The 18,348-nt window shown below is 46.3% G+C and overlaps 3 protein-coding genes across 7 annotated transcripts in view; 2 read left to right on the top strand and 1 right to left on the bottom strand.

The window, feature by feature from the left end:
- LOC142497079 (uncharacterized) overlaps nt 1-18,348 on the top strand; it is a 98,960-nt gene that overhangs the window by 39,040 nt on the left and 41,572 nt on the right. The window lies entirely within an intron of this gene.
- LAYN (layilin) overlaps nt 1-18,348 on the bottom strand; it is a 48,494-nt gene that overhangs the window by 21,482 nt on the left and 8,664 nt on the right. The gene's annotated exons all lie outside the window — the stretch shown is intronic.
- LOC142496621 (uncharacterized) lies at nt 573-13,781 on the top strand. Its single transcript, XM_075603284.1, has 5 exons — nt 573-618; nt 8,843-9,148; nt 10,538-10,615; nt 10,979-11,767; nt 13,777-13,781. The coding sequence occupies exons 1-5, from the start codon at nt 573-575 to the stop codon at nt 13,779-13,781; spliced, it is 1,224 nt and encodes a 407-aa protein (XP_075459399.1).

The raw sequence follows: 18,348 nt of genomic DNA, 5'->3' as shown, positions 1-18,348 counted from the left end.
AGGAGGAGAGTGAGGAGGTGGAAGTGAGGAGAGAGAGTGAGGAGGACGAGGGGGGAGCGTGAGTGATGAGGAGGAAGGGGAAGAGCGAGTGAGGAGGATGAGGGGTGGGGGAGAGCGAGTGAGGAGGAGGAGGGGGAGACAGAGTGAGGAGGATGAGGGGGAGACCGAGTGAGGAGGAAGGGGGGAGACCGAGTGAGGAGGGGGAGAGCGTGTGATGAGGAGGGGGAGAGAGTATGTGAGGAGGAGGAAGGGGGAGAGTGAGTAAGGAGGTTGAGGGGGGAGAACGAGTGGGAGGGGGAGCGAGGAGGAGGGGGAATGAGCAGGTGAGGAGAAAGTGGGGGGAGTGTGAGTAATGAGCTAGAGGGGGGATTGCGAGTGAGGAGGAAGGGGGAGAGCGAGTGAGGAGGGGGATAGTGAGTGATGAGGAGGAGGGGGAGAGCAAGCGAGAAGGAGGAGGAGAGCGAGTAGGATGACAAGTGGGGAGGAGAGTGAGTGATGAGGAGGAGGGGGGAGAGTGAGTGGGACGACAAGGGGGGGGGAGAATAATTGAGGAGGAAGGTGGAGTGCGAGTGATGAGGACGAGGGGGAAAGCGAGTGAAGAGGAAGGGCGGAGAGCAAGTAAGGAGGACGGGGTGTACCAGTGAACAGGAGGAAGGGGGGAGCGTGAGTGAGGAGGAGGAATCGAGGAGAGCGAGTAGGGAGGCTGAGGGGGGGGGGAGAGCGAGTGATGAGGAGAAGGAGGGCGAGGAGGAGGAGGAGTGTGAGTGATGAGCAGGAGGGGGAAAAGCAAGTGAGGAGGAGGAAGGGGGAGAGCGAGTGATGAGGAGGAAGGGGGGAAAGCAAGTGAGGAGGAGGAAGGGAGGAGAGTGAGTGATGAGGAGGTGGAGAGCGAGTGAGGAGGATGAGAGGGGGAAGAGCGAGTGATGAGGAGGGGAGAGAGCAAGCGAGGAGGAGGAGGGGGAGGGTGAGTGAAGAGGAGGAAGCGAGGAGAGCGAGTAAGGAGGCTGAGGGGGGGAGAGCGAGTGTTGAGGAGGAATGTGGAGTGCGAGTGAGGTGGAGGAAGGGGGAGGCATGAGTGAGGAGGAGGAAGGGGGTGAGCGAATGATGGAGGAGGGGGGGTACGAGTGATGAGGAGGATGAGGAGGGGGAGAGCGACTAATGAGGAGGAAGGGGGGAAAGCAAGTGAGGAGGAGGAAGGGGGTGAGTGAGGAGGAAGGTTAGGAGCGGAGAGCAAGTGATGAGGAGGAGGGGGAGAGCAAGTGAGAAGGAGGAAGGGGGAGAGTGAGGGAGGAGAACGAGATGGGGAGAGCAAGTGATGAGGAGGAGATGAGAGAGCAAATGAGGAGGAGGATGAGGAAGGGGGAGAGCAAGTGAGGAAGGGGGAGAGCAAGTGAGGAGGAGGAAGGGGGAGAGCGAGTGATAAGAAGGGGGGACAGCGAGTGAGGAGGGGGGAGAGCGAGTGAGGAAGAGGAGGGGGTGAGGGGAGAGTGAATGATGAGTTGGCGGCAAGCAAATTTGACCTAAATTGCGTCCCTTTGTGTCAATGCACGAAGGTCTTGGCTCCAAGTTTCCCACCTATGTTTCTCTGCTCACAATTTAGGGAATGTCGGTAGGTGGATAAGGGGGAAGTAATGCGATATAGAAATTATGAGATGTATTAAATTTAACATCTCTGCATTCATTTTTTCATCTTGTGTTTGCATAAAAAAAATATACCCATATATATCTGAGGTGGCATAAACTTTTTCGACTAACAATTTGTGTCACGTAGAGGAAACTGTAACATTAAGCAAAAAGTAGAGTAACAGACATATATTTACGGTTCCTTAACATTGATATATTAGCCTTAAGGCAGTGGTGGGATTCAAAAAATTTAGCAACCAGTTCTCTCTCACCTTACTGCCCTTTTATAGTGAAAAATCACAATCAGCTTCTCCCCCTCATCATATCTCCCCCAGTCCCCCTCATCATCCTCACATCTCCCCCAATCCCCCTCACATCTCCCCCTCACATCTCCCCCTCAGCATCCTCAGATCTCCCCCTCACATCTCCCCCTCACATCTCCCCCAGATCTCTCGCTCACATCTCCCCCAGATATCCCCCTCACATCTCCCCCAGATCTCTCCCTCACATCTCCCCCAGATATCCCCCTCACATCTCCCCTTCACAACTCCCCCTCACATCTCCCCCTCAGCATCCTCAGATCTCCCCCTCACATCTCCCCCTCACATCTCCCCCTCACATCTCCCCCAGATCTCTCCCTCACATCTCTCCCAGATCTCTCCCTCACATCTCCCCTTCACATCTCCCTCACATCTCCCTCACATCTCCCTCACATCTCCCCCAGATCTCTCCCTCACATCTCCCCCTCACATCTCCCTCACATCTCCCTCACATCTCCCCCTCACATCTCCCTCACATCTCCCTCACATCTCCCCCAGATCTCTCCCTCACATCTCCCCCAGATCTCTCCCTCACATGTCCCCAGATCTCTCCCTCACATCTCTCCCAGATCTCTCCCTCACATGTCCCCAGATCTCTCCCTCACATCTCCCCCAGATCTCTCCCTCACATCTCCCCCAGATATCTCCCTCACATCTCCCCCAGATCTCTCCCTCACATGTCCCCAGATCTCTCCCTCACATCTCCCCCAGATCTCTCCCTCACATCTCCCCCAGATCTCTCCCTCACATCTCCCCCAGATCTCTCCCTCACATCTCTCCCAGATCTCTCCCTCACATCTCCCCCAGATCTCTCCCTCACATCTCCCCCAGATCTCTCCCTCACATGTCCCCAGATCTCTCCCTCACATCTCTCCCAGATCTCTCCCTCACATGTCCCCAGATCTCTCCCTCACATCTCCCCCAGATCTCTCCCTGACATCTCCCCCAGATCTCTCCCTCACATCTCCCCCAGATCTCTCCCTCACATGTCCCCAGATCTCTCCCTCACATCTCCCCCAGATCTCTCCCTCACATCTCTCCCAGATCTCTCCCTCACATCTCCCCCAGATCTCTCCCTCACATCCCCCCAGATCTCTCCCTCACATGTCCCCAGATCTCTCCCTCACATCTCCCCCAGATCTCTCCCTCACATCTCCCCCAGATCTCTCCCTCACATGTCCCCCAGATCTCTCCCTCACATCTCCCCCAGATCTCTCCCTCACATCTCCCCCAGATCTCTCCCTCACATGTCCCCAGATCTCTCCCTCACATCTCCCTCACATCTCCCCCAGATCTCTCCCTCACATGTCCCCAGATCTCTCCCTCACATCTCCCCCAGATCTCTCCCTCACATCTCCCCCAGATCTCTCCCTCACATCTCCCCCAGATCTCTCCCTCACATCTCCCCCAGATCTCTCCCTCACATGTCCCCAGATCTCTCCCTCACATCTCCCCCAGATCTCTCCCTCACATCTCCCCCAGATCTCTCCCTCACATCTCCCCCAGATCTCTCCCTCACATCTCCCCCAGATCTCTCCCTCACATGTCCCCAGATCTCTCCCTCACATCTCCCGCAGATCTCTCCCTCACATCTCCCCCAGATTTCTCCCTCACATGTCCCCAGATCTCTCCCTCACATCTCCCCCAGATCTCTCCCTCACATCTCTCCCAGATCTCTCCCTCACATCTCCCCCAGATCTCTCCCTCACATCTCCCCCAGATCTCTCCCTCACATCTCTCCCAGATCTCTCCCTCACATCTCCCCCAGATCTCTCCCTCACATCTCCCCCAGATCTCTCCCTCACATCTCCCCCAAATCTCTCCCTAACATCTCCCCCAGATCTCTCCCTCACATCTCCCCCAGATCTCTCCCTCACATCTCCCCCAGATCTCTCCCTCACATCTCCCCCAGATCTCTCCCTCACATGTCCCCAGATCTCTCCCTCACATCTCCCCCAGATCTCTCCCTCACATGTCCCCAGATCTCTCCCTCACATCTCCCCCAGATCTCTCCCTCACATCTCCCCCAGATCTCTCCCTCACATCTCCCCCAGATCTCTCCCTCACATCTCCCCCAGATCTCTCCCTCACATCTCCCCCAGATCTCTCCCCCAAACCTCTCCCTCACATCTCCCCCAAACCTCTCCCTCACATCTCCCCCAGATCTCTCCCTCACATCTCCCCCAGATCTCTCCCTCACATCTCCCCCAGATCTCTCCCTCACATCTCTCCCAGATCTCTCCCTCATATCTCCCCCAGATCTCTCCCTCACATCTCCCCCAGATCTCTCCCTCACATGTCCCCAGATCTCTCCCTCACATCTCTCCCAGATCTCTCCCTCACATGTCCCCAGATCTCTCCCTCACATCTCCCCCAGATCTCTCCCTCACATCTCCCCCAGATATCTCCCTCACATCTCCCCCAGATCTCTCCCTCACATGTCCCCAGATCTCTCCCTCACATCTCCCCCAGATCTCTCCCTCACATCTCCCCCAGATCTCTCCCTCACATCTCCCCCAGATCTCTCCCTCACATCTCTCCCAGATCTCTCCCTCACATCTCCCCCAGATCTCTCCCTCACATCTCCCCCAGATCTCTCCCTCACATGTCCCCAGATCTCTCCCTCACATCTCTCCCAGATCTCTCCCTCACATGTCCCCAGATCTCTCCCTCACATCTCCCCCAGATCTCTCCCTGACATCTCCCCCAGATCTCTCCCTCACATCTCCCCCAGATCTCTCCCTCACATGTCCCCAGACCTCTCCCTCACATCTCCCCCAGATCTCTCCCTCACATCTCTCCCAGATCTCTCCCTCACATCTCCCCCAGATCTCTCCCTCACATCTCCCCCAGATCTCTCCCTCACATGTCCCCAGATCTCTCCCTCACATCTCCCCCAGATCTCTCCCTCACATCTCCCCCAGATCTCTCCCTCACATGTCCCCCAGATCTCTCCCTCACATCTCCCCCAGATCTCTCCCTCACATCTCCCCCAGATCTCTCCCTCACATGTCCCCAGATCTCTCCCTCACATCTCCCTCACATCTCCCCCAGATCTCTCCCTCACATGTCCCCAGATCTCTCCCTCACATCTCCCCCAGATCTCTCCCTCACATCTCCCCCAGATCTCTCCCTCACATCTCCCCCAGATCTCTCCCTCACATCTCCCCCAGATCTCTCCCTCACATGTCCCCAGATCTCTCCCTCACATCTCCCCCAGATCTCTCCCTCACATCTCCCCCAGATCTCTCCCTCACATCTCCCCCAGATCTCTCCCTCACATCTCCCCCAGATCTCTCCCTCACATCTCCCCCAGATCTCTCCCTCACATGTCCCCAAATCTCTCCCTCACATCTCCCCCAGATCTCTCCCTCACATCTCCCCCAGATTTCTCCCTCACATGTCCCCAGATCTCTCCCTCACATCTCCCCCAGATCTCTCCCTCACATCTCTCCCAGATCTCTCCCTCACATCTCCCCCAGATCTCTCCCTCACATCTCCCCCAGATCTCTCCCTCACATCTCTCCCAGATCTCTCCCTCACATCTCCCCCAGATCTCTCCCTCACATCTCCCCCAGATCTCTCCCTCACATCTCCCCCAAATCTCTCCCTAACATCTCCCCCAGATCTCTCCCTCACATCTCCCCCAGATCTCTCCCTCACATCTCCCCCAGATCTCTCCCTCACATCTCCCCCAGATCTCTCCCTCACATGTCCCCAGATCTCTCCCTCACATCTCCCCCAGATCTCTCCCTCACATGTCCCCAGATCTCTCCCTCACATCTCCCCCAGATCTCTCCCTCACATCTCCCCCAGATCTCTCCCTCACATCTCCCCCAGATCTCTCCCTCACATCTCCCCCAGATCTCTCCCTCACATCTCCCCCAGATCTCTCCCCCAAACCCCTCCCTCACATCTCCCCCAAACCTCTCCCTCACATCTCCCCCAGATCTCTCCCTCACATCTCCCCCAGATCTCTCCCTCACATCTCCCCCAGATCTCTCCCTCACATGTCCCCAGATCTCTCCCTCACATCTCCCCCAGATCTCTTCCTCACATCTCCCCCAGATCTCTTCCTCACATCTCCCCCAGATCTCTTCCTCACATCTCCCCCAGATCTCTCCCTCACATCTCCCCCAGATCTCTTCCTCACATTTCCCCCAGATCTCCCTCTCACATCTCCCCCAGATCTCTCCCTCACATCTCCCCCAGATCTCTCCCTCACATCTCTCCCAGATCTCTCCCTCACATCTCCCCCAGATCTCTCCCTCACATCTCCCCCAGATCTCTCCCTCACATGTCCCCAGATCTCTCCCTCACATCTCCCCCAGATCTCTCCCTCACATCTCCCCCAGATCTCTCCCTCACATGTCCCCCAGATCTCTCCCTCACATCTCCCCCAGATCTCCCCCTCACATCTCCCCCAGATCTCCCTCTCACATCTCCCCCAGATCTCCCCCTCACATCTCCCATTCAACTGAGCGGGTGGCGGGCGGCGTCTCCCAGCATGCTCCAGCATCGCATGTTCCCCCTGCAAATCTTTTCAACATGGCTGCGCGGCGTCACATGGCTCCGCATTGCCATGGCAACGTAGCATTGCGTAATGTCATGACGTCACGTAGCGTCCTGTTGCCATTGCAACGTGGCGTCAGGTGATGCGGTTACGTCATGTGGCATTCCCGTTGGCATGCAACGTGGCGCCATTGATGCGACATGGCAATATTGAGAAGTTATGCAGGGAAAAGATGCCAGGAGATGCTGATGACGCCGCGCGCCACCCGGACAGATGAGAGAATTAAGCACCGGTTCGGCGAACTTGTGAAATTTTAGTAAAAGGTTTGCACGAACCAGCAGAATCCCACCACTGCCATAAGGAGTTTGAAGACTAAGGCTCAAGTCACGTTTTCATGATATGCCTGCTTCAGCACAGGTGGCTCAATCTGTCCCTGCTTCAGCACAGGTTGTTCAATCAGTCCCTACTTCAGCACAGGTGGCCCAATCAGAGGCTCAGTGTGTGATGGTGGGGTGGTAGCTAGGCTCTTAATTAAGGTTAAGCCCTGTTTTGGTTACCTCTGATCCGAGTATGAGGGCTCGGGAGTGTCAGCTCTTGAGCCCAGTAACCGTATATGCATAACTTGTAATTTGCGACAATAAAGATTTTTTGTGTTTTTACCTTTCCAGGGATGCCAGTGAGCAGGGATTGCTAGGGCATGAGTTTCAGTGTAAGCACATTGTCCCGGCAATATCTCCCCTTGAAAATGCTTGCGCGACTCACTGCTAGGGTTACCTGCTTCAGCATAGCCCAGAAAGGTAAATGGGGCAAAGAGGTGTAAAGTGTCCCCGTAACTATAAGGGTCCCTAGGTTAAGGGGGGTGCCCCAGTTAATGCCCAGGTAGCCCAGAACCTGTATTGGTTTCTTGGGTGCTCCAACTGTAGATAAAGTTGTGAGGCGACTCTCAGAGTCCAGTCTAAGGGCCTCATGCAGTAAGCGACGATTATGTGAAATCGGCAAGCTTATCGATTAGTCATGTTATTGGCGTTTTTCCCTCTCCGTATGCAGTAAGTGCCGAATACATTCAAAATCAACCAGAAAACAAATCCGCCCACTCTCACGATGATGAGCCGATCACACACAGGTGTATCGGCGTGCGTGGCGGGGTGCTGTTAGGTTGCACAATCACAAATCTTGCTGAATCAGGCGAAACAAGCATGTTTTGGATTGCGCGCCATATTTAAAGGCAACGTGTACTGCTAATCATTCTCTGTGTTGTTGGGAGTGAGAGAGAGAGAGAGACGCACAGAGCTGGACGATTGAACATTTGCATATTGACTGAGAGACTTGTTGTGTATTGGGTGAGCTTTGTCCTTTGTTGTTTTGTTTACATCTTTGTCTTGTTTTATATGTGGAAGTGGGTCGTGTGATTGCCTGTACATTTCTTGTCTGTTTTTTGTGAGTGCTGGAAGTATGCCCGCAAAGCGTGGGAAGAGTGATGCTGGTGGGAGTGGGAGTGCTACTCGTGGGAGTACGCGTCGGAGTGAACGTACTGTTCAGGGGAGTGATGTTGCTGGTGCACCGAGTGGTGTTGCTGGGAGTGGGAGTGCTGTTGCTGGGAGTGGGAGTGCTGTTGCTGGGAGTGGGAGTGCTGTTGCTGGGAGTGGGAGTGCTGTTGCTGGGAGTGGGAGTGCTGTTGCTGGGAGTGGGAGTGCTGGTGCTAGGAGTGTGAGTGCTGGTGCTAGGAGTGTGAGTGCTGGTGCTAGGAGTGTGAGTGCTGGTGCTAGGAGTGGGAGTGCTGGTGCTGGGAGTGCTGCTGGTGGCGCAGTTGCTGATGGGGTGGATGGTGGTGGCGTGCTTGCTGGTGGCCAGCTTTTGGAGGCTCTTCCATTGGAAGAAGGAGAGTCCAGTCAGCACCAGCCAAGCTCTGACCCTAAACCTGCTCGGAAAAAACGTGTGGAGAAGCCACGTAATCCTCGCTTCAATGACCAGGAAAATAGGGCTCTTGTCACTGGCATTCTGGAGCACTATGACAGTATATATGGACATTTAGTAGGTAAGTGTAACTTTACATTTATTATTCAAATACATGTGATCCTAGGTCATCTGAGTTTTGTTCATATGCAAATATGGGTACACAATATCTTTCTATGTTCATTAGTGTGGAAACACAGCTTTTTATCATGCCTTACAAGGACAAATAAACACAGGCGGTCAATTTGCCAGAACTGCATACAATATGAATGCAACCTTGCTTACATGTATAGGTTTAGTAGTGAATGCTCATGTGCTGCACATATTACACATAAAACAGCATGTTTGCTATCACTTGGAACAGCTAGCAGTGTAGGAAACTGGTGCTTATATTATTATTCATTTACCTCATATCTTTTATATGTTTTTCAAGGGCGGACAAGTGCAGCAAGCAAAAAAGAAATGTGGGACACAATAGTCATTGGTGTCAATGCCTGTGGGAATAGTGTCAGGGACAAGTATCATTGTCGGAAAAGATTTGATGATATTAGGTCCAAATTGAAAAAGAAAATACAAGACCAACGCGTGCATGCTACTGGCACTGGAGGTGGGCCCACACCACAACGTCTCATATTGACTCCATTGGAGGAGCTGCTTCGGCCAAAATTACTTACCGTCGTCGTGGAAGGCTTGGCTGGTGACCGTGACATTGGAATTTATCCGTCACAATTTCCAGCAGGTGATAAATATTACTGTACTAGGCGTGTCGTTGCTTACAGTTATTTTGCATATTTACACTGCTTTTTATACTGTCTTCACAATATAAGCATACCTGCATCTATATATGTATATGTCTGATTCTGTATATATATATCTCAAAATAGACATATATGTAGTAGTCCTACTAAAAGCAGTAACTAATATAGCACGTGCCATTGCGTGCTCATTTACATGTGAATTCCCAAAATGCATAGCTGCAGTGGAAGCAATTGATGGTGGGCGAAGATGGGGAACAACAGGGTAGTACACGTGTAACACATGTTCATGAGAAATTATTAGTAGCTACAGGTACAGAACAGAAATATGTATCATATTATTGTGTATTTTATTGATTTTACTCCGACAAACATGACATTACTGCCTATTTTAAGCATGCATCAAAGAAATTGCATGTAACGGCCTACAAACATCACTGGCACTAACACATCTATAGTTGCTTATGAAAAGGTCCATTTTTGCTTTATGTCATATACAGACAGCATAATGAGGCACACGTATCATATGTTATGTCATTGTTTTCATAACTTAAACACTGCAGATGACTACTTAGCTCATCTACCATTGTGTTAAAGCAGCTGCAATTAATATCTCATCACAGCATACACTTCAACAGAGGGGGTGGGGTTCAGCACACACACTAATTACAGCCTCATTTCACGGTCAACTTAGTTCACACCATTTGCACCTGTTTCAAGTCATTGAAAGGTGTGGCTGATTAGGCTTTTTGGGGAAGGGAATACCTTTCTTACAACCTGAATAGCACAACTGAAGTTAATCACACTCATTGGAAAGCTTAACTCTAGCTACTAAATGCCCCAACAACTCATTACTTATCAAAGCGTACGTCACACATTAGTTCACTCATATCTATAGTTGAACTACTATGAAAGACACATTATCACACACTGCATGTGTTGTCTTGTTGAGTCACAGCCACATTCAGGTGTGCCACATCTTCGATTAATGTACCACACATATCCTCTACCAAAAACAACACTTTTTGCAATATGACCACCTTCATGATAACCATTGTGAATGGTCATCTCATGATAGTTATGTACATTATGATACTGATATCACTACACAACATATGATTTTTATGTACTCATTTAATCTATTTATCCTCACGCATTACTGCAGAAACATAGTATGTTGTATGTTAGGGAACTCAAAAATTCTAAGTACACAGGCATGTACAGTGTTATTACAACTATTTATGTTCACTTTCACACACATTTTCGGTTAAGGAACTGATGTTGTTAGTTAATCATAAATACAGAACATACAATAAGTGTTTGTTCAATATTTACACATGTAAATGTAAAACTTATGTTATTGTTATATATAGTTGCCCCTGGAGGACATGTGTCACCTGAGATGGAACAAGTGTCTTCACCTGGGTCAGCCAGCTCAACACTACTAGAAGGTGAGTGTATCATTTGCTGGCCATATAATATGTGCTCTTCTATATGTTATGTTGTCATGTGCATTATTTGTTTTGCACATCTTCTTTAAATAGGATTACTTAGTGTCAGTGAAAATTAAGTGTAAGGCAACATGTATTGTGTTAGTGATGTTAATTATCATGTAGGACTTCTGAGTTTAGAGCAACTTTTCATTCATTCATATTTCATACTGAGTCCAAACATTATTCGTAAGTCAAGGTAGTTTTTAATGAGGTTATAAAACGTATGCTAACATGTTAGGTGTTACTTAGGACACAGTACAATTACATAGTAACACAGCATACATTAACATGCCATTTAATAATGTGTACATTTCTTTTTAGAACATCATGGTGATGAGGATGATGAGTATGATGAGGATGACGCCACAGAAGAGACTGAAATACAATCATGTGACCATGAAGAGGTGCCAATAGAAACTGTTGTACCGCCAAATCGTCCATCAACTTCCACATACGATGCAATTGTAGCTTCAGAGGGAAAAATAGTGGACGCAGAAAATCGTCGCCATTCAGACATGATGACAGTGCTGGAAAGGATGATTGGACTGCAGGAAGAAACAGTATCACAATTGGCACATCTCCACAGAGTCTTCATTGAAGTGCCTAAACAGTTGCAAAAAATCAACACCTCATTCGAAGCATTAGTTGTTCAGCAAACACAAGCTAATTACTGGAGAATGACTAATGTACCACAATTCAACACCTCCCAGCCAGGATCTGTTCATGCAGGTCAGTTTTCACCACATTCATCTGAGATTCATTCACCAGGCCCAAATGTTACCGGTCAAGTAGCAGACATTGCTGTGCAGGTTCCTGATGACATCCTACCGCTGCCATCTCTACAAATTCAGCAGCAGACACCTACAAAGGAGGCGACAAAAACAAAACAAGACACACATGAAACAGACCAACCATCACTTGTGCAGTGTCTACCAACTTGCTCACATGTGTCACTGGGCACAAGCCCTGTCCGTGAACAGTCACTACCCAAAAGCCCTGTAGGTGAGTCGCTGCCCAAAAGCCCTGTAGGTGAATCGCTGCCCAAAAGCCCTGTAGGTGAATCGCTGCCCAAAAGCCCTGTAGGTGAATCACTGCCCACAAGCCCTGTAGGTGAGTCACTGGCCACAAGCCCTGTAGGTGAATCACTGCCCACAAGCCCTGTAGGTGAGTCACTGGCCACAAGCCCTGTAGGTGAGTCACTGGCCACAAGCCCCGTAGGTGAACAGTCACTGGCCACAAGCCCTGCCCGTGAAGTGCCAGAGGCCACTCAAAGTGGCTCTGTTGTGCCTAAAGTTGGTGGCAAAAGAAAAAGGAAAATTCAAGAGACAACAAGCAGGCCTGTTACTCGCTCGCAAAAGGAACAAAAAAAATAAATGTTATAATTCAGAAAATATGTGTTTGGCCTTGTTTTGTTGACTTCAGATTATCTAATTACTATTGTATGTATGCTGAAGACTGTGTTGTTTCCAAACTTTCAACTATGTTCTTGTACACGTGAAGTTTTGGAAATGTTAACACTCATAATTAATTGTGTTATAAATATTTATGTTGTAATCGTCTGTTCAGTAATGGTCCACCAGGAGCCAGTTGCTAAGTTTAGAGAAGCTGCCATTGACTTTGCAGCAAAACATTGCATTTGGGTGTGTTAATTGATGTAAGAATTGCATATGCATATTAGTCACATGCAATTATTAAAACACCTAAGTAAGTGCAAACATCTTTCTTGTACGTGTACAGCAGGATTATGTGTAAATTATTACTTACCTTTGCCTTGCTTGGCCATTGTAATTTTGTCCTTTAATCAGTTGTGTGTTCGTTTCTATAACATCTCAGAATGTATAATAATATATATACACACACACACACACACACACTGAGTGAGTGTGAGTGTGAGTGTGAGTGTGAGTGTGTGAGTGTGTATATATATATATATGTATATGTGTGTATATATATGTGTGTATATATATGTGTGTATATATATGTATATATGTGTGTATATATATATATATGTATATGTGTGTATATATATGTGTGTATATATATGTGTGTATATATATGTATATATGTGTGTATATATATATATATATATATATATATATATATATATATATATATATATATATATATATATATAGTACTATATAAACTGGTATACACAAACTAATACACTTCATGCTTCCTTGTGAAAGCACACTATTTTAATAATACAGGCCTAATGTTTGAGAAATATCCTAAGTATGAGACTCTAACAGTATTGTGCTTAAACAAATGTTTATTACTTCATTCAATCATGTTTCTCACCATTTAAATAGGTTTCATACAAGGTATACTTAATGCCATCAATGTTGTGTGTACTCCTGCAATATAAAAAAAAATAAAATATTATATATAAATATATATATATTTTTATAAGAGATATATTTATATATATATATATATATATATATATATATATATATATATATATACACACGTATTTAAACTCATGCAGACAGGGAGTTAACCAGACTTTCACATACACACAGAAATGTAAGCGGGGAAAAAACATTTCTTTTTGCAGGTGTGTTTTTACTGATATGCCTGGCTAAGAAATATTTTCACACACTGGTCTTTGTTAGTTTTCAAAAAAACACTATGTGAACGCATTCACAGTCTAGGGATGTTTTTCACAAACGAGATAAAAGAAGGAGAAATGTTTCTCCCACAGTCCCATATCACGAACCACAACTGTTAACCCAATTAGACAAACAAATCCAATTGGCGTTTGAAATAAGGAGTCAAAGTAGTTACTTTTGTTGACCTTGACAAGGAAAAACAGGAGTTTGTTAGCCATTCAGCACATTCATTTTGATGAGCAAATAACACAGACCTGCACACAGCTTTTGTGCTACTCAGACATGGCTGATGAATTCGTTAACAATATTAATCCCCTTTTAGGGTATAAGTACATGATCTGTGAAGCCATCTTGAACAGTCGCGGACAGAAAGCAAGCACACGCCAAATCGATGATTTCATTCGAGCAAAATATCCTTATTACCAAGACCGTAAGCATGCACGGAATTTTAATTCCTCAATAAGATTCACTTTATCAAGTAATGACTTTTTTGAACGTGACCAGGATAAGCTACAACACACCTATGGTTTCTGGAAGATTGCCCCGGAAAAACAATTTCTCCTGAAAGACGGCACTTATATTGTCGTGAAAGGCATATTTATTCCTAATGGCAATAGCAATGTATCCGCTACTACTGATCCGTTTGAATCGATACGTGCTGCAATATCTGCAGCCTCCATTCCTGAAACCCACATTGTACAAGAACAAAAGTACTATGATTATGTACCAAGCCTTTCAGCTGAAATTGCATTGGAATGGGAACCGGAAGAAATGAACCTACCTCCCGACCAATTATTTGAAGAAAGCAGTGGCGATTCCTATGAGCGCATCCTGGAGGAGATATGTGCCATACTGGATTCAGCGGTTGGGTTAAGCGTGGATGAAAATGGCTTGCATTTCTGGAGCGACCAGTTGCAGCCAGGCGAAGAGTTAATTCTAGAAGAATGGTAAATATAACAATCGTTATGCGTTGACTCTGCGTTTAAATTTATTTTTTTTTTGTAACCACCATTTTCACTTTCAATGCGTGGATACAGCGTAACATTGCAGACTGCATAACATGTAGCGATCACAAACAAATTGTTTCCTAATACAATATAGTAGGACCTGAAAGAGTAGTACACATTGCTGACGGAATAAATATACGTACTTTCCTATCCCTTTAAACATATTAGCAACATTTTACCATTACTCTAACACATACCTGTTTTGTTATCATGCAACATCTACAACATTGAAAACCGGGTCCACCACGTATGACGTGGGACCCTTGTCATGGGCCAAGGCGTCCTTAAAAAGGATTAGTGATGTAAGTCCCGCCCCCAAGCGACGTGCGCGCCTCAAAGCCTATTGGCTGTCATGTTTTGTTATAGTAACGGTAACTGCAGTGTGTGATGCGTGCGGCTCAGTGTTTGTAGGCGTACCCTGGGCGTTAGCCGAATGTTAATTGAGTGGGAGGAGTGTTAGCGTGCGTTTCACGCTGGCTTAACATGACGTCACACGTATTGCATTTGCGCATTGTGTTATCGGCCGTGCTTTCTGTTCAAACACGTCTGTTTAAAAAGAATACAGATGTACTCGTTTAGAACGAATGTAGTTTCGTCTTCATTGTATTTGAAATAAAGATGTTATGTTTACTGGTATTTTCAACATGTATTGAACGCACAACGTACGCTTTGTTTTGCGCATGCGCTAACAGTTAGTGGAGCCAAGCGTGAAGTGCGTGCGCACACAAAGATGTGCGCGCACATCTTTCAGTATACAGGCAACGTTCACTTCTTATACATAGTTATGCCTGCTACAAATTTAAAGAAACATTACATACTGATGAACAGTTTTACTTCTAACATATAAGTGACTGACGTGTGTATCTACACAATCATATAGAGCTGCGTAACGCGTTGTCACGGATGCATATCTAGTAAGGTGCCATCTTTGACCATCATGTGTTTGCTGTATTTCAGAGATGTCGGGGAAGATACAATCGGATCAATGTATGATTTCAGAAGAGTCTACCTTTATATGAGATGATTGTGAGGAGGAGCCACCGACTACTATACTACATATGGAACTAATTTTATATTGCTTGCAGCGCTTATTAACAAACAATTAAAAATGTGATACCCTTATGCCTATATTGCATAAGCACTTAATTAACATAATGATGTTGCAAAAGAGTGCCTCATGAATTTTTATTGAGTGTTCTTTAATGACTACTAACATTTTATGACATGGTGTGTTTTATATATAACAACCATTCCCACTCTGCTAACACATTTGTGTATTATAATATGTAATGGAACGTATGACTGTCGAAACTATGTAACAATAATAATAATAATATGAGCATGTTCATGTATAGGGCTGCTAGTTGTACGCAGCGATTTACAGACACATGTTTCAGCCTGAGGTCCCTGGCCCGTGGAACGTACAAATGTTTTTTTGCCGCATGAGGCACAGGGAGATAAAGTGACTTGGCCAAGGTCACAAGGAGCCCACACCGGGAATTGAACCAGACTCCCCTGCTTCAAACTATCAGTGCCAGTGTGTGTCTTTACTCACTGAGCCACTCCTTCTCCCAATGTAAAGGACACTTACAACCAAGTAGCCATTTATTTTTAAAATCTCTTGTTACATGGGTATGTAGATAAAATGGTTTGGGACTGTAGCAAATAATGTTATTGGCCAGATGTTGTGGTCCCCTACAATGCATGATGTTCTGAATATGACATCACCATCATGTTATGAAGTACGTTTCTGTGTATATTTCATTAACCTAACTAACTATAGTTTACTGTGTTTATTAATCGTTTAGAAATACATAGTATAGTCAATATGATGATATAAGCTACCATAATAAAGCTGGTGTTATCATTTGTCGGTGTTATACATGGATCCTACACCAATTGATAGAGACACAAACAGTTGTCTTAAAAAGTGTGTCTATGCTAGTGATGAATGTGCTCCCGTAAGTAAACAAATAAGTACAGTTATCCCCTTTTCTCCAACCACCTCTATATTACATTAATGGAAATTATAAGGAAACCTACATAAAATGTGATGAAATGTGAGTAATCATTTTGTAATACAATGCACATGAAAGCTCAAGAGTAGCTAAATGCATATACATGATACAGAAAGTACATATATGTAACATTTGTGTTTAAACCAATATGTTGGGTTTTTAGTTCCAATAATTATAGGAAGATTGAGGTAGCCACATCTTATGAGAGATGTCAGCAAATATACATACCATGATCAGTCATACTGGAGATATACCTATAATGCAAAGGAACAATATATAAATTGCAAACATTGACATGCCATCTTCAGTACCGTAAACAACACAGCAAAGTGTGTATTTGGTGTTAAATGTACAACACCATGTATATTTCATGACATTCAAAATGTAAATCAGCCTGGTGTACACATCATATGGATGTACATGTTACACTGCACCAATAACATTGTATGTAAGCATACTAGAAGCATGAATGATTATGGGCATAATATGTGTTTTGTCTTAGCATAAGGAATAACACAATGCTACAATATTATTGCTTTGTTACCCAAGTTGTATTCACATACACACAACTAAAGTACAATTGAAGAGGGATTATATAACCTGTGCAACAATAACATACCGGTGCCACATCCCTTTGTGCACACAGCAGAGAAAAGAAAGGTGTGCAACCCATATTCATCTGTGTCCTAACAGAAGGTTATATAAAGAAACATTATTGTTAATATAACATAATTAAACTATAAAAGTAGTACTAGGAACATATGAGTTTGTACTTACAAGAAAAAAATGAATTGATGAGATTCTGTCGTGTCTGGCCACCACTGGCTGTTTGTTCATTTTCAGCAGCTACATGGGTGGGATGCTCGTCTACCAAAGCCTCAGCTAGGTCTGACTGTACATTGTGCCTGAGTGCAACATTGTGCAAAATGCAACAGGCAAGGATAATATCAGACACTTTTTGAGGCTTGTATAGAAGAGCCCCACCAGTTCTGTCCAGACACCTAAACCTTGTCTTGAGTAGGCCAAATGTCCTCTCTATAACAGATCTTGTAGATATATGGGCTGCATTGTACCTGTCCTCTGCTTCAGTTTGAGGGTTTAGCACCGGAGTCAAGAGCCACGGCCTAATTCCGTATCCTGAGTCACCTATAATGAATGGAGCACACATAAGCTGACATTAGTGATCAAATTGTACAATGCCAACATTCCTAAATCAACATGTGTTTTGTGTTAGAACATGTAAATATGTACTCACCCAGCAGCCAACCAGGTTCAAAATGTCCCTCTTCGAACGCATGGAAGACTGAAGAGTTCCTCAGGATAGAGGAATCGTGACTGGAACCAGGGAACTTGGGTACCACATGCATTATCCTCATCGTCGCATCACATACCACCTGTACATTGAGTGAATGGTAGTGCTTCCGATTGCGGTACACATGCTCACTCTGACTAGGTGCAATCAAAGCAACATGTGTGCAATCGATTGCACCCAGCACAGATGGTATCCCTGCTATATTATAAAAGCCAGTCCTGACTTCCAGCCACTCTGTCGCCTCTGTAGGAAAATGAATATAATTCCTAGCGCGTCTATTGAGTGCATAGAGAAACTGGGTCAAGGCCCGCGAGAATGTAGATTGCGAGACCCCGCCCACTATGCCCACAGTTGTCTGGTATGACGCGGAAGCAAGATAATGTAATGAGCACAGCATTTTAACAAGCCCAGGGACTGCACGACCTCTGGCTGTGAAAAAATCTAAATCCCCCCTTATCTCCTCATAAAGAGCTAAGATTGCTGCTGAACTCAAACGATAGCGACTTACAATCTCCTCCTCACTCATCCCATCTAACAGGGTTCTCTCCCTGTACAGACGCGGACGAGGCACAAGTTGTCTCCTCTGTCTTCTCCTCTGATCTCCTGTCCCTCTACCTGTCCCTCGGCCTGTCCCTCTCCCTGTCCCTGTCGTATCCGCGTCACTGTCACTGTCCCTCGGTGTGTCCCTACCTTGCCCTATATGATTCTCTTGATCATCAAGCATGTCATAGAAAAGAAT

Source organism: Ascaphus truei, chromosome 6, assembly GCF_040206685.1.
Source record: "Ascaphus truei isolate aAscTru1 chromosome 6, aAscTru1.hap1, whole genome shotgun sequence".
Classification (NCBI taxonomy): domain Eukaryota; kingdom Metazoa; phylum Chordata; class Amphibia; order Anura; family Ascaphidae; genus Ascaphus; species Ascaphus truei.
Note: the sequence above shows the minus strand (reverse complement) of the source record. Positions and strands in the feature narration are given on the sequence as shown.